The sequence below is a fragment of the Malania oleifera genome, chromosome 1 (genome assembly GCF_029873635.1).
Source record: "Malania oleifera isolate guangnan ecotype guangnan chromosome 1, ASM2987363v1, whole genome shotgun sequence".
Classification (NCBI taxonomy): domain Eukaryota; kingdom Viridiplantae; phylum Streptophyta; class Magnoliopsida; order Santalales; family Ximeniaceae; genus Malania; species Malania oleifera.
In genome coordinates this window covers 80092828-80110038 of record NC_080417.1, presented here as the reverse complement: position 1 = coordinate 80110038, position 17211 = coordinate 80092828, and the positions used below count along the sequence as shown (strand labels likewise).

Here is a 17211-nt window from a genome sequence, read left to right as displayed (position 1 = left end):
CAGTATCAGGGAAGTGCTTAATACTTCCTTGATCGGGTTCTTCTTTATACCCCCTAGACCTCTCACATTCCAACTGTTAATCTTCTGTGTCTAAACCTGTTCTCCACCCTTCCCAATTCCCTTAGCACCCTTAGACTTTACAGAGGAGACCAAATTTCTTCATTTTTTTTAAACTTTATTCTTCTTACTCTCATAGGTTTCGAGGCTCAAACCTCACCTCACCTCCTTCACCTCCTTTCCAAAGGGGTCTACTAGTTTTAGGTCCAAGTATTATGGGAGTTTGTGCGGGTCTTTAAAGTCTCTCTCACTTCCCTTAGAGCTAAATTCATAGATCCCTTCCCCTCCTACCCTGCGGGGGGCGGGGGTGGGCGGGCGCGGAATAGGAATCCTTCCTTTGGCATGAAGTATTAGAGACAAGAAGAGGCTGGGTAGGAAGGGGAAGGGTACCATTACTAGTTCTAGAGGAACACGGATCCCCCAAAGAAGCATCTACCTTATTATCATTATCCCCCCAAGCACCCAAGGGAGAAAACATTCCAATTATCAATATTGTTAATGGTTATATTAGTCTTTTAGTATTATTATTAAGTGTGTTATCACTGTTATGTTAATTAGTGAGAGTTAGTAAGGGTATGATGGTCATTAGAATGTATTAGATTTGTATTATGAATAGAGGGAGAGACCTATCTTTGAGTAAGGTCATTCATTTAGTTAAAAATCTCAACATGGTATGAGAGCATGATCCAACCTAAACCCTCTCACCAACCTACACTCAGTCGCCGCTAGAAAACACCCTTTCATCGCTGCCCTTCTTAGAACCACCACAATCCTTCATTATTCCACAAAATAGTTCCCAAACAAGATCTGGATACTTCTATACCCAATAAGTATTTCAACGGTCCCAAATCTTTGTTTTGAAACTTAGTCTATAGAAAATGTTCAAGGCTTTGAATACCTTGATCATCATCACTTGTAATTACGATATCATCCGCATACAACAATAAAAAGGATCCTACCTAATGAAGTGTGACAATAAGACAAAGAGTGATCCATTGCACACCGTCGAAGGCCAAACTCAAGTACTACAACATCAAATTGACCAAACCATGCTTTGGGAGATTGTTTTAAACATATAATGCCTTATTGAGTTGACACACTAAGCTTGACTCCTAATTTGTAGGTGTATTCACTATGGTGACTCCAAGGAAGACAGCCCCCTCCAGCTTCTACTACATCTTTGGTTTCCTCGTCTAATTATCATATTTCCAAAACGATATTGATCCTCGCATTGCTGTCTAGAAAGGTAAAAGCACATGTACACAACATCCCATCTCCAACTATGTTTGCTATGACTTCTTATTACCCTCCTATTATTGTTTTGTTACTACTCTATCATTTGCTACCCTTCCAAAATCTATTTAAGAAGCCTTAGCCCACGATGAGTGGAGGAATACCATGGTTGAAGAGATGGTTGCTTTACAGGACAATGGTACTCGAGATTTGGTATCTCTTCCTCTTGACAAGTCTATGGTTGGTTTTCGCTGGGTATATAAACTGTGAAAGTCAACCCTTATGATTCTGTGGCTCGCCTGAAGGCATGTCTTGTTGCTGAGGGGTATACTCAGGTGTATGGTTTGGATTAGTCCAACACCTTTTCTCGGTTGCCAAACTGACATTTGTACATCTGTTCATCTCCTTGGCTATTACTTGTCATTGGCCTCTGCATTAGTTAGATGTGAAGAATGCCTTTTTCTTGCATGGTGATCTTGAGGAGGAGGTTAATATGGAGCAATAGCTTGGGTTTGTTTCTTAGGGAGAGTTAGGCTTAGTGTATTGGCTTAAGAAGGCACTGCATGGTTTAAAGCAATCTCCCATAGCATGGTTTGGTTGATTCAATGTTGTAGTACTTGAGTTTGGCCTTCGGCGGTGTGCAGTGAATCACTTTGTGTTTTATCATCATACTTCATCAGGTAGGATCCTTCTTATTGTGTATATGGTTGATATTGTAATTACATGTGATGATGATCAAGGTATTTAGAGCCTTAAACATTATTTACAGACTAAGTTTCAAACCAAAGATTTGAGTTGTTGAAATACTTCTTAGGTGTAGAAGTATCCAGATCTCGTATGGGAATTGTTTTGTCGTGAAGGATCTGTTGGATGAGATTGGGCTGTTGGGTTCCAAATCTGTTGATACACCAATGGATCCTAACAACAAGTTAGCATCCAATATGGGTGATTTGTTGCCTAATCTTTGATGATATCGGAGGCTTGTGCAGAGTTGGATAATCTCACAATCACTTAACCAAACATATATTTTGCAACAAGTGTTGGGAGTCAATTTCTAGATTCTTCTAGGACAATTCATTTGGGATGTAGTAATTTGCATCTTGAGATATCTCAAAGGTGCACTTGGGAGAGACCTTTTATATCGAGATGAGGGTCACACTTATATTTAGGGATCTACAGATGCAGATTGGGTCGGGTCGCCTTCCTACCGAAGATCCACAACTGAGGGCTGTATCTTGGTTGGTGGTAACTTGGTTTCTTGGAAGAGTAAGAAACCAACTGTAATGGCCAAGTCAAGTGTTGAGTCAAGAGTATAGAGCTATGGCTCACACTACGTTTGAACTTGTTTGGTTCATGAACACGTTGGAAGAATTGGGTTTTCAACATTTTCAGTCTTTGGAGTTGATGCGTGATAATCAAGCTGCTCTTCATATTGCCTCCATCCTAGTCTTCCCCGAGTGAATAAACACATTAAAGTTGATTGCCATTTTGTTCATGAGAAACTTGTGTAGAAGCTCATTACTACCACTCACGCAACGTCCGATATGCAGCTTGCTGATTTGTTTGCCAAAGCTTTGAGGAGTGCTCATGTTAAATTTCTTTGTAACAAGCTAGGAGCATATGATATCTATGCTCCAGCTTGAGGGGGAGTGTTAATGGTAATTTTATTCTTTTAGTATTATTATTAAGCTTGTTAGTGTTATGTTAATTAGTGAGAGTTAGTAAAGGTATTATGGTCATTAGAATGTATTTGATTTGTATTATAAATAGACTTATCTTTGAGTTAAGTCATTCATTTAGTCAAAAATCTTAACACATGAAGGGGATTAAGACTAGGGTTAGAAGGCCAAGACCCCTTATCATTTAGGGCAATTAGTTGATTTGAAAAATGATTAATAGAATGTTTACTTGTTTGTGTACATGCGGGATCCTTGTGTTGTTATTCTTTCTCCATTTGTTGTGAAGTGTTTCAACTAGTATATTCTTCCTCAAGTCAAACAAATCATCATCTCTATTTCCTCCTTTGAACAATTGAGATAGTCCATTTTCTTTGACAAGTTCAAACTCAGCTCTCATCTGGTCAACTAATTGTTCCTTCTCAGATTCACACATGCTACTCATATCATCGTCCATATCAATCGAAGAGTCAAAATCTGTTTCTTCTTCAGAAGTAGCGTTCTAATTCTCCTTAAAATATGACTGTAAAGGGGAAAATTGATTTGTCAATTTTTTGTTGAAATTTTGTAAGCTAATCTGGGAGTTCTTGATAGAGTTAGAGCTTTCCTCACCGCTGTGAGCAGGATCATCGGATGCTGAACATTTACCATCTGTTTTGCCTTCCTTATTATTGATTGCGGCCTTTTGTTCATCATTGCAATTTAGCCCTTCGTGAGCATGAATATCCTTCTCTCCCCCCTTAGTTTTGTTAGGCTTCATACCATCATTTAGAGAACATCTGCCAGCCTTACTAGAAGAAGAGGCCCTCTTCCTCTCAATCCGCACTAGTTTAGTATTGGCCCCCTAGACATAAGGCCCACTTGTTTTCAACCCTTCCCATTATGATTTTTAGAATTTGAATGACCCCCATCTGTTGTAATATGCTTATTTAAAGGGGATGATTTAGGAAATGACCCCTCCCAGTCCCTACTATTATGGGATTCAACATTCTCTATATTAACCACCTTTGGAGAACCCTTGGTTTTTTTTGGTGAGGGAGGAACTTGCCATAGGTTTCTTAGTATCAATGGCTTTTTGCCATCCTCCCCACCCTATGGATGTTCCATAAACCATAATTAACACACCAAAGCCTACCCATAAGGATGTCTGCTTCTTTCTTGCTAAGCCTCGACAATTCCAATTTCCAACAAGGCTACAAGGAAAGACTTCCACCCTCATTGGTATTCGGATGTTTGACCACCTCCCTCCGCTATTTTCATTCTTTAGGAGAAGAAAATTGCCCCTCTCATTTGAAAGAGGCCTTATACTAACTGACCATCCCTCTTATATGATGGTGTGTGCCCCTCTGCCCATAACCTTTCCTTTGTTACAGAGCTTCGATCATCTTCATTAGCTAAACAAAATCTTCCTTAAGTACAATTAAGGAAACATGCCAACTTGCGAATTTAGTGATGCAAAATGTCTAGGAGTCTAATCGGGTCATGTTGAGCACCTTTCTTTCTATATTGACGTAGATTACTTCCCACGTTTGGTACCCAAAACTAAAGGGTGAGATGGAGAATCAACTATCGCAAAATCTAGGGGATTTGTAATCAGCTAGGATAAAAGCTATGAAAATTGGCGAGAGCATCGGAGGCAGAGGATCTTTGTGCATAGGAGTCTAGATGGGGAGAGAGGATACGCCTCACTAGCTCAATTTCTTAGGGGGATGGGTCACAGAGGAGATTGAAAGTTGAGGTGTTGTCCCAAGTGGGGGGGGGGGGGGGGAGGGTGAATTGGTTTTTAAAATTTTCTTTTAATTCTTTTAACAAATTCTTACACCACTTGTTTAACAAACACATAACAAAACTTTTTGATCACTCAATCAATCCACAAACTAATACTCAACACAAGTAAACCAAAACTCAAACAATCAACCAACAACCAATCAACAACTTTCAAGTAAACAACCCAAGATACCAAATTAAGATTATGTATGCAGCTCTTCAGCACTTTCAGCTTTTGCAACGCTGTGAATGTATGAGTATGTTTCAAGCCCTGTATTAAATGAAATTTTTTGCACTTTTCTTAAAAAGATTTCTACAAACGATTAAACAGCGTACTCCCTTTTTAGGTTTCCGCAAACATTTAATCAAAACGTACTTTCTTTTTTTAAGAGTCTTCTTGTTATTCTCAGTTCTCAACTTCAGCTACCTGCACTTTACATTCACACACAACAAAGTATTTATGCTGAAAAGTAAAGAGAATAAGGAAGGAGAATGACACCACGTTTTTTATGAGGTTCGGTTTATCCCCAGCCTACGTCCTCGCCTTTGGCCAATACCACCAAAGGATTCCACTATACCGTTCATTTCCGCGCGGAACAAATCGTTACAAGCGATACCCCATGCTTAAAAACTCCTTCAATAGGCTAGAGCTACGCCTCTCCAAGCAATACTCCACGCTCAGTCACTCCTTCAATAGGCTAGAGCAACTCCTCTCCAAATGATACCCTATGCTTGGTCAATGATCCAACAACCTAGAATTGTCAAGAAACAAGAAACAATATCTGCGTACAATAATACTCTCACAAAGAGCAGATTAGTACAATATCAAAGACTATATACTTCAATATTAAATATCAAAGTGAAATACAATGAAGCTCAAGTAAGAATTCACCAAGTTCTTTCTAGATGAGAATTAGCAACTCAGAACTCAGTAGTAGGATGTTCAGTACTTCATAAATTTAGCAATTCGGTTGTACAAAGAGTTTAGCAAGAGAGAGCAACAAGATAGCAAGATATGCTTTCAGCTTTTGAAACAAAATTTTCAATTCTTTTGTTCTATATCTTATTTGATTTGCAAAACCATGTATCTATAGGCTTAGAAAAGTAATTTCGTGTTGCCCAAGTTTACTTGGAGTATCTTCCAAGTTTTTAGAAAATTTGGGGCACAAGAAACCATTATTTGAAATTTAAAACATTTAAAATTTCTAGCTGTTAACAGTGTCCAAACGACTGAAGTATCGGGTTCAGTCTTCTGATGTTCCTTAACACACTGAAAAATTTGAATTGGACACAGGGTTAGACGACTGAACTGAGGGTTCGGTCTTCTGAGGGTGTATGACTCTTCTGTATTCCTTTAGAAAAATCTTCAGTAGACTGAACTAATTCTTCAGTCTTATGAAGAAATTCTTCAGTAGACTGAACGAAATATTTAGTCTTCTGAAGTACATCTTCAGGCTTCTGAGGGTGAACCTCAGTCGTCTAGGCAGACCAAATTCAGATTTTTCATTTTAGTTTTCAAAAATCTTTTTTGCTCGCTTGCTTTGATTTCTTATAAAATATTTTTTGGGTTTTGAAATGAGGTCTCTAAGTCCATAATTAACCCTAGAAGAGCTTTCAACATATTTCATAAGATATATAAATACGAAGTACTTACATAAAGACTTCTTAGGACTTTTGACATTCTAAGCACTTAAGTCTTCATGCTTGTCTTTTTTTAGCTCCATCTTGTCTTCAAGCTTCAACATACTTTAAGCTTTTAGCAAGTCCTCTTTAACATCCATGCTCTTATGATCTTCAAGCTTTATTAGATCATCTTTGAATCCATGCCTTTTAAGCTTCATTTGATCATCTTTCTTTGAAGTATAAGCTTTTATTAATCTTTGTGAGCACTTGACCTTGTATTCTCTTTCCTGAGTCCTGACACATCATCACTTAACCAAATATGTTAAGTTCCTCTATTTTGTTATTATTAAAACAAGATTTTAAGCCTTGTAAGGCCAGCAGAGATTATGGTGTTGAATGTCTTCTTTAGAGAGTCATCGGAGGGCTCATCGTGTCTAGAGTCGTTAGAGGGTCATCGTTTCGGAGGGCCTTCTGTGTTATAGTGCTCATCATCTTGTCGAAAGCTTTGGTTTTCATGTTTTCAAAGGTTTGTTGTGTGTTGGAGGGTCGTTGGGAATAGTTCTTCATGTTGGATGTCGTCTTCCTTACGGATTCTCAGGTTTTCGTGTTGTTGAAGGCTTGCCATGAAGCAAGTCGTCCATCCTTCTTGAAACACTCATTCTTAGCTTTAGAAACTATTAATATACACATAATGATGCGTGATTTAGAACTTGGACACATCAAGGATAAGTATGTGGAATTGTAATATAATAATCATATGAAACATATTCAATTAATATAAATAAAATAAAAATTCATTTAAATATTACTTATTCCAATATAGGTAATTTAGACATTAAAGGTCAAATAAAATGTTGCAGCCTATTTCTAAGTTCAGTTTTTCATATAATTTCAAAAAATTGAAAGCTATAATCCATATCCTTGTGATAATCTTTAGCTTAAGGAAGAAGATAAATTAAGAGAGAAATTTCAATGTGGATTTTTTGAATTTCAAGGGAATTTCATTTTATATTTAAAATTTCTACAAATTTCACTGCAATTTTTAGAATTTGATAAATTTTTGGTGATTTGTGAAAATTTTGACAAAATTTTGCAAAATTGAAGTTGATTGCCATTTTGATTTTGATGGTGATGGAAAGTGGAAATTTTGACGATCCCGTGGAGATTTAAGACCATGCTAGTATCTAGTGGGGTAGCAAAGGTAAGGAGAAGAAGAAATTGGGGGTGGGTGGGTTTCCTGGACAATTAAGGTGAAGTCCTTGGTGAGTTTGATTGTTATAGGGAGTTGCTTTTGGATGAGATTCAGGAACTATGTGGATATGATTCTGACTCTTTTGATTTACTTGGGGATTTATTGTATGTAGCCCCTTCTCCAATGGAAGGGTTGGAGGGGATTTCTATTTTTCATGACGATGGAATTGATAACTATGCAACAGCGTAAGAATGGAATTCTGGCTACTCCTGTGGAGGAGATGTCTGGAAAGAATTTAGAAGCTCAGCGAATGATTGATAAGGTGAGTTTATGGCTATCTGATTGGACTCAATGTTGGTAAAAGTAATGGGATGAAGGGCCAAATCAACTAGCTAATTTGAAGTTCTTGGTGAACTATGATGGAAATGGATTAAAGAGGGGGTTTCTTGGTGAACTAGTTAATTTCTCTTTCTCCATCCAGTACATCTTTCATTATATAGAGGAAAAAAGGAGTTAAATTTGATATATGTAATATAATTCATGGGATAATTAGGCTTTATCTGATTCATAAAATCTCCTTCAGATAAGATATGGCCTACCCTTTTAATCTAAATATATTCCATTTATGGTGTTGGCTTTAGAAAACTGTTGTTTTAGGAGTAGATTACTGTACTCAAGTATGAGGTTGAGAGTGTACACAATACTGCAGATTTGAAACATTCTATGACCATAAGATAAAGAAAGTGGGTGGATTGACACTGCTTGCTTCTTTGCCCATCACATTGATATTTCACTTCAGAAAATGTGGCCATCTGAAACTAGTGTTTTCTGTTATGAAATAGAACAGTTCTGAAGAAGCATCAATGTTATTATATTCCTGCCTTATTCTATTATCTTCCTTTGTAGTTTTCCTCTTTTTTTTTTTTTTCATTATCTTGCTTTTCCCATTAGCATGTTTTGGCATCTTGTTGAAACTGGGAAATCTCTCTCTCTCTCTCTCTCTCTCTCTCTCTCTCTCCTATTAGTGTTGTAATCCAGTTTTTACTTAGTTTTGTCATGTAAATGTTTTCAATTAACAATTCAAATTTCATTTAGTCTTTGGTAAATTTTTTTTATTGAAGATTTATGTGTAAATAGTTATATATGATAGTAACTAAAGTTATAAATAATTACACTATTCTCAATCCCCATATTAGTTTCAGTTGTTTTTTGATTTTCCCCTCCTTAGTTGGTTTGACATGTAAAGTAATTTAGAATGAGTCCATAATATTTTAAATAATTGTGACTGACATGATTTGGAGGCATTTCAGCTGCAGTTAACCATGGTTGCGTTACTTATAAGTTGTTCTAAGTGAGTTGGCTCTGATCAGATGATTTGTTTTGATTGAAGCTTAGCATGTCAGTTTGAATATATTGATCAGATTGATTGTGAATCTCTTTCGTGGTTTTTGCCTACCACAATTTTTGGTATGGCCAACTTCTGATCAGAATTACCCCAAATGTGGTTAATTTTAGATGAAACTGAAGCTTCCTGCCCCATGAGCTGGCCTTGGGTTTTTCAGTCAAAGACTCAAAATGCAAAGTTGCTAATGTGTGCCTAACTTTGGAGCATGTTGGTGCCAATAATTTGATCTGCTGAGATTTTTGGCTAGAGTCAGAAATTTAAAATTTGCAGTGGTTGTTCTACAATGATGGCTTTGAGCTGTACAAAGTTAGTTGAGAGCCATTCTACGAGGGAGATGGGCTTCTGCTTCTAGTGTGGCTACCCAATCATTGTGCTTCAGGCCTTGTGCTCCGGTCGTTGCTAGTTCTGGCTACCCTGTCATTGCTGCATGATGCTTATATGGTTATATACGTAAATATGCGCGTTGTGCATGTGAATGTGAAACTGCTTGTTGCAGATGTGGGTTTCTTTTTTTATGTTAATAAACTCTTGTTGTGGCTTTGTGCCTGCATGATGCAGTTTTCATTTATTTTGCCTTTACTCTGAGATTTTTTACAGTTTGTGAAGTTGAAATCCTGTCTCTTGATAGTTTTCTGTCTGCTATTTATGATTGCTTTAAAAACATGGCAACATGCTTCTACTTTGGGGGATTGGTTATGGAACTTTCTGGATGGCCTTCTGTTTTCAATGATGTGTAATACTGTAAGATATATTGCAGATTTCAGGAAAGCCTGAGATTGCAAAGAGGGCTCTCTATGAAGTTTCCACCTTATTGCATCAGAATCCACGCAAGGACAAGCCTCCTTTGAGTTTCCCTACACCCTATGGGGCACAAAATTTTCATCCTGGAGATCCCATGGGAAATATGCCGCCACCAGGTAATCCAATGTGGTCTCACAGGAATTCTTCTCCTCATGGCATGCCACCAGTGCCATGGATGGGGGGATATGAGAATCAGCCTCATGGATTTGGGCCAGGTGGTTTTGATCGTGTTCCACCTGGGCATGGTGGGGAAGCCTTAGGTGAGTTTAATATGAAAATTTTGTGCTCAGCTGGTAAAATTGGGGGAGTGATTGGCAAGGGGGGCTTCAATGTGAGGCAGTTGCAGCAAGAGACTGGAGCTAATATTCATGTTGAGGATGCATCTGCTGAGTCAGAGGAACGTGTGATTCGTGTTTCTTCTTTGGAGGTCTGTCTTTATCTTCATTTTAATTTTGCTTTCTTTGGGACATTTATGTACATCTTCTTCATATTATACTTATCTTCATTTGGTAATTACTGATCATATGGATTTGTCTTAATCTTAGCTGTATATTGGGTGTGTGATTTGTTAGTTATCAGCACACTTTTGGCGGATTATTGAACTAAATTATTTCAGGCTCTGTGGAACCCAAGGTCGCAAACTATCGAGGCCATTCTTCAGCTTCAAAACAAAACTAGTGAATTCTCTGAGAAAAGTATAATTACAACAAGACTTCTTGTTCCATCTAGTAAGGTTGGTTGCATCCTTGGACAAGGTGGTCACATTATCAATGAGATGAGAAGGAGAACCCAGGCCGATATACGTGTTTACTCCAAGGATGACAAGCCTAAGTGTGCATCTGACGATGAAGAACTTGTACAGGTGATCTGGTTGTATCATGTATTTTGGAGCTTTATTTTACACTATGTGATTGTCTTCAGTTAAAGGTAGGTGCTGGCTAGGTTGGGGTTGAGTTCAGTTTTGCCAGCATTAGGGAATAAGGTCACAGCATGCCTCTGTCTGGGGTCAAGCCCTAAGCTAATGCTCAAGGAAGTAATTAGTAGTTTTAATACACAGGAAACCAAGTTTAGGCTGGACAGTCCTGAATGATCCTCAGTTTTGTCTCAGATTTCAGTTGGTAGCGCAGTCCAAGTTTGCACTCAAAATCTGTCACTTTATATAGTTTTTTTTTTTAAATAGTGAACCATTTATGTGCATCAGTGCATGTTGTGAAATTTTCTTGAAACTTGAGACTTCAATACATTGTTGACATTTGAAATTGAAATTGGATTAGTGTTGTTGAGGAATATCAGACAAAATTTTTGATGCTCCTAACTTCCCTAGATGGTTATGCTAGCCTAAAAAGCATAATCATGCCTCTGAAACTTATCAGGCCTAGGAATCATGGGCAGACCAGCTGTAAAGACATAATGTTACCAGGCTGGTCCTATTGAAGTGGGATGGTTTGCTTGACGCCTGGCTACTCCCCCTCTCCCACACCTCTAATCCATTCTGGAATTCTTTGAACTTGCAAACTGATACTAATATTTTCCTTTGATCATTCAGATATCTGGGAATTTCGGTGTTGCTAAAGATGCATTGGCAGAGATTGCATCAAGACTGAGAACAAGATGTCTGCGAGATGCAAATGCTGGAGTAGAGCCTCCTCCTGTTGGGCCAGTCCAGGGCTTTGGTCCTCCAGGAAGCATTCCTGGTGGAGGACCCCCACCACCGACTGCAATAGGACCTGGCAGCTCTGGTGGATATGAACTTTTAAAGGTATGGTTTCCTTAATTACTGTTTTTTAAAAATTCTGTTCAGTTGAGATCTTTATGTTCAAGCATGTCCACGAAAGTGATTTCATTTTAGTACGTAATTACTTGCATGTTAGTATAATTTGTGTTATTTCTTTAAAACAGTTATGTCAATTCAATTGAAGGGTTATTGTGATTTCCAAATTGGGGATGTTTACCATATTTCTGTTGGCAGATTTGAGTTTGGATATATAATATATTTTTAGATTAAAGAATAAATTCATTAGAGACAGAGAAAGGAGAATTGCAAGAAGTGGAGAGCAAGGTCCTCTGGCAAATAAAACTGAAGAACTATCACTGAAAATCCCCACAAAACTCCTGAAGTCAGCACCCAAAGGGAACTTAGAAAAGCTTCTCTTATCTTATAACAAATAGGATCAGGAGTGCTGTAATTGATCGCTGAAAATAGCATACAAAGGACAACTCTCAGTAGAATAACCCACACCACACCTGACAAGGGCAAAAAGTGTTATCCAAGTTTGCCTAGCCACTGAACAGTGTTGGAAAAGGTGCTTATTTTTCTCATTAGAGTCTAAGCATGTCACACAAAAGCTTGGATCATGGTTTTAAATTTGTGGGAACAAAAATCACAGCCGTAGCGGTCATTTTGAACTGCTACTGTTACGTAATTGACTGCTGCAGCAGCCACTGTGACAGTAAAAATGAATTATTGTTGTTGTTGTTGTTTTTACACTTGTTATTTTCTCATTTTTTCCTTTCATAAATTAATCTTGATCAGTTATGTGAAGATAGGATTAGGGGGTGAAGATTATAATGTGGATGATAATGGTACAAAATTATTTGTTTTTTATAACATTCTCAACATATTAATCAATTAACAATTTGATACGAGCAATGTTTTATTTCAAAAAGTTATTTATTTTGATAATATTAGTCAACTTTTACATTTTTTTCTTCTTTTCCTAATTTTTGTCGTGTTCATGGTGTTAATACTTTTTTATTATAAATATTATGATTACAATATTGGAATCCTAAAGCTTAGGTTAAAACAATTTAACTTCTTGGTCTAAACTTATTGAACTTTTATTACTTTAACTGATAAATAAAAAGAACTTGTATAATTTCTTGTATGTTTTTGTACGCCTAAAATATTTATGTAGTACATAATGTTATGAGGTAATATATTTTATTTCATTAATTATATCAGATTGCAAAGGGCTTCTGAGTGCAATTCAAACACCAAAAAAAAGAGCTTTAAAAAAAAATTATGGCAAAAATTTTCAACCCAAGATGTGAGGTTTGGTCCTTCCAGATCTCTAAAAAGGAAAAAGGAAAACACTTTGTATGTATTTTTTTGATCAGTAAACAAAATTTCACCAAAGGGCATCATGGGGATGTGGTCCAAGCATATTCAAAAGGAAATCACGGTGTCCCAGAAATCAAGAACTTTGTATTTTATGTTTCTTCCATTTTACGTTTGGTCAAGCCCTCTTTTTGAATGCTCTCTTTTTCTTGTCTCTAGATGCTCGAAATGTATCATGACTTGTTTCCTTTCTCTCCATAAAAATCAAAACATATCATGTGGAGTAAAACCTATAGAATTCTCTTTCGCTTCCTGTCCAGGAAAAAACCCCATGAAGCAAGATCTTTTTGTCCCATCATATCAGTGCAGAGAGCTACACCTGCCCAAAGCTGAAAGGTTGTGCATTGACTCCTATAACATCAAGCTGTAGAGTAGTGTGTGAACAAGGACATGTTTGATGGATTACTCTTCGAACTTGCAAAATGAGCAGTAAATAATATAAGTACTCTTGAAGATTCTGGCATTATGTCCAACAAGATGCACCAAATATTTACAAAAATATAGACCTCCCAAGAGCCTCTGTTCCCATGTCCTTCCCAAAATTCATAGAATAAAGGAGACATAAGCTGCTCACAGAAGGTGGATATGCTCCCCAAACCACCTAATTGATAATTGAACCCTCACAAATGTGAACAAGACCTGTCTCCAATAGCAATGCATCCACACATGGGGACGAAGAAAATCATTATTGTTGATTTTATTTAAGTCTGTAGCCCAAGTGAAAGTCTATATTTTTATGGGAGAACTTTAGCTTTCCAAATAAAAGAGTGTAGGAGAACAGGAAGAGTGTTATTAACATAAGTCAAATGAGTGAAAAAGAAATTGCAAATGAGGTTCTGAGAACCATCTAGAACCCAACTCCTTTTATCCCTCCCCAAAGAGCGGAAAAAAGAATCCAACACATTTAATGATAGGATTAGACCGTTCGTTTTTCTCATGAAACAAAAATTTCTCCACTCTGCACTTCCTCTGTTAAAAAGAAATTACAGATTGGGCCATCTAGTCTGATAGAAAAGATGGGGTTGGAGTCAAATTGGCATCCTTAGCCTAATGATCTTCTTCCAAGCAAATTTCTCTATTTCAAATTCTATAATGTACACGAAGACAATAATAGAATATCTGCAAAATAAATTTCCAAGGTCTTGTATGAGTAATATCTAATCCAACTTTAAGGTCCCTCCCATTCTGTTCAGTCCATACTTAATATGAATTGCTTTATGCCATAGGGATTCAGGTTCTAAAGGAAACCATCATAGCCACTTTCCCACCAAAGAAAGTTTTCAAACACCAAATTATCTAGGCCCAACCCCTCCCCCCCTCCTCCCCTTCTTTGTAGACTTAACCAACTGTATCCCGGCTGACAATATGTTCTCTTCTCCATTCCTCCATCTCTAACCATAGAAAATCAACATTAACTTCTCTAAGTTATGAGCTATCCATGAGCCTTCCTTGAAAAAATCCCAAAAAGGTACAAATAATAATATGGAATGGCTTAATAGTAAATTTGACCCTGAACGTGAAAAATGCCTGTGTCTACCCACCTAGATTCCTAGATACTTTCTGGTCCTAAAACGATGAAGCTGTAGGATTACCTCATCAGGTGAGCCGACGACATGCTCTAATTGCCAAAAATATTGAGAAAGAGCATTAGCCTCTTTTCACATCGTCTGATATGAGAAGGATGATATTGTTCCAAACTGTAAGCATAATAGTTAAAAGCGCGCCCAAGGCACGCCTAGGCACGAAGCGCAAAGAGGTGAGGGGTGTAGCGCCTCATCACAGGTGAGGCAAAGGGACTTGTAAGAGTCGCAGGGAGGTGCTGTGAGGCGCACTGATGCGCCAGGCGACGTGAGTTGCGTCTGGAACTTTTCGAACCAGTTAAATAAAGAAATAATCAGAGCAGAATGAGCCCTAGCCCTATTCGATTCGAACCAACAGGAGAGCCAGCACGAAACCCTTCTTCTTTGACCCTTTGAAGCCCCATGACCCTTCGCTAGTTCTTCAGGAGCCCTTTGCGAGTTCGTTAGGAGCTTTGTGAGATCATCGTTGACCCTTCGAATCAGCAGGAGCTTTGTGAGTTCGTCGTCGACACTTCAAATCAGCAGGAGCTTCGTGAGTTCGTCTTCCAAACTTCAAACTAGCAGGAGCCCTTTGCGAGTTCGTCAGGAGCTTCGTGAGTTTGTTGTCAAGCCTTCGAACCCACAGGAGCCCTTCGCCAGCTCATCTTTGAGCCTTTGAACCAGCAGCACCAGCTCGTCTTTGAGCCTTCGTGAGTTCATCTGCTTCATCGGCTTCGAAGTTCGAACTCAGTTCTTCTGAATTTAGCTACTGTTTTTTGTAATTTGTTGGAAATGCAGTAAGTTCTTCTTCTTTTTCAGTTCTTCTGCAGCTCTGCTTCTTCTTTTTCAGTTCTTCTTCTTCTTCTTAATAATTTGTTGGAAATGAGTGATGACTGATGATTGAGGAGGATTTTTAGATTTTATACTTTGAAATCTTTTATTGTACTGTTTTCTTTTGATGTTGAACTATGTTGAATTGTTGATGCTTTTGGCCTTGGTCCTGGCAATTTCATTAAATTTCCAATTTTGGTATTGAATGTTTTGGCATTTTAAATTTTAATATTACTAGATATTCATATGTTCATATATCAATTACCCCAAATAGGCATTTTACACCTTTTTAATAATTGTGCGCCTTCGCCTCGCGCCTCGGCTTCAAATGCCCTTTGCGCTTCGGCTCGCCGTGCGCCTCCGACTTCTATGAGTGTAAGTATGAAATAGATGGATCCCATGCCCTACCCTAATCCTTTTTATCGAGCCTCTATCCCCTCCTCTACAATCATACTCAAAGCACCAACATAAGAGTTTAATGAAACATAAAAGAATATCTCATCTAACACCTCTAGAGGCTTTAAACCAAATCTCAGGCTTTCCATGTATGGTAGAAAGACGCCATTTAATCCACTTCTTCTCATGGTGCTCCAAAACCTCTTTTAGAAAACCTCAACTGCATGATCATACACTCTCTTGAAATATTATTTCAAAATGATACTGTTCCTATCTCATAAACAATACTGTTCCTATTTAATCTATTAGCATGCTTTGCACCGCCTTTAGTTTGCAAAGCTGCTTCAAAAATCTGTCAGCCTCAATAAAAGAACTCTGAGTTTGGGAAATAGTATTCACCAACATCCCAGTTCATCTATTTGTGGGCTCTTGTCAGAAGGTTATATTCACGTGTCAGTTGTCACCAACTGGTGGTCCGAAAATCCCTAACCCTAGCAGAAGTATTTCATCAGCCCTAGGTTAATAAAATAAAAGTGGAATAGTGCCTTTACTCGGCACACCATCATCAAAATATTCTTTTAAAATCTTCAAAAGGTCAGATTTCAGAATGGTCTAGTTACCCATAAAAGAGTGGCATAGTGAAGCCACCTGGTCCAGGGGCTTTACTTTTCTCCATTTTAAACAGAATTCTTCTCTCTTCTTTGTCCTTAAAAGGCCTCTCTAACTCAGTAGTTTTATCCCCAGGGACTGGTCACTAGCCAAGTTCCACAATCATAGCTCTACCTTCATTCTCCTCCAAATATAAATCTTATAAAAAACTGCATACTCCTCTATAATAGACTTTGGGTTCTTAATCACATCAACATCATTTTCTGGCTCGTTAAAATCTTCCTGTTCGTACTGCTAATCACCTGATGGCAAAAGCTGTGATGTTTGAAATACACTGCAGATTGAAAGTCTTTATTTGGAGGGTAGCTGTATGCGATGTCAATGAGATCAGTCCTAGTGGAGGAATTCTGTTGATTATGTGTCATGTCATCTTTGTGGGGGGAAGAGGGAGACTTCTGAACATCTCGGTTTCAACTGTCTTTTACCTAGAGTGGTGGGTTCTTGAAGTGCAATATCTAAGAATGAACTGCCGTCCTCATCTTTCTATAGAGTGGATAAAGGAAATGATGAATCCTACAAATCTATTATTGGGTGTCATGCTTCTAGATAAAATCTACGTCCTTTGTTCAATGCAATTCTGATGTATTCTATGTGGGAGCAGAGGAATAAAGTCAATTCCAATAGTGGCAGTACTGATCACGAAGAATTTTTGAAGAGACTGGTTAGAGTCTTTTGAGAAACATAGGATGCTGACTTGGCACATTCTCCACTGCACCTCCCCAAAATGGTCAGAGACTGGATAAAAGTCAATTTTGATGTTGCTTTCAACGACTCTTCTAGCCTCAGTGCCTGTGTGGCTTGTAGCCAATGGAGAGAGATTCTCCTTTGGGCATCCCGAAAGATGCATGCCTTGGATCCTACACAGGGTGAGGCTCTGGCTTGCC

General features: G+C 38.0%; 1 protein-coding gene across 3 annotated transcripts in view; it reads left to right on the top strand.

Moving 5' to 3' along the window:
- The window catches only part of LOC131155886 (KH domain-containing protein At4g18375-like), a 69273-nt gene that overhangs the window by 16380 nt on the left and 35682 nt on the right, over nucleotides 1-17211 (top strand). For all 3 annotated transcript variants that reach the window (XM_058109345.1, XM_058109342.1, XM_058109336.1), the window contains 3 exons: nucleotides 9711-10181; nucleotides 10371-10616; nucleotides 11301-11513. In XM_058109345.1, the coding sequence (XP_057965328.1) occupies nucleotides 9711-10181; nucleotides 10371-10616; nucleotides 11301-11513 (930 nt within the window). The remainder of the gene's footprint in view (nucleotides 1-9710; nucleotides 10182-10370; nucleotides 10617-11300; nucleotides 11514-17211) is intronic.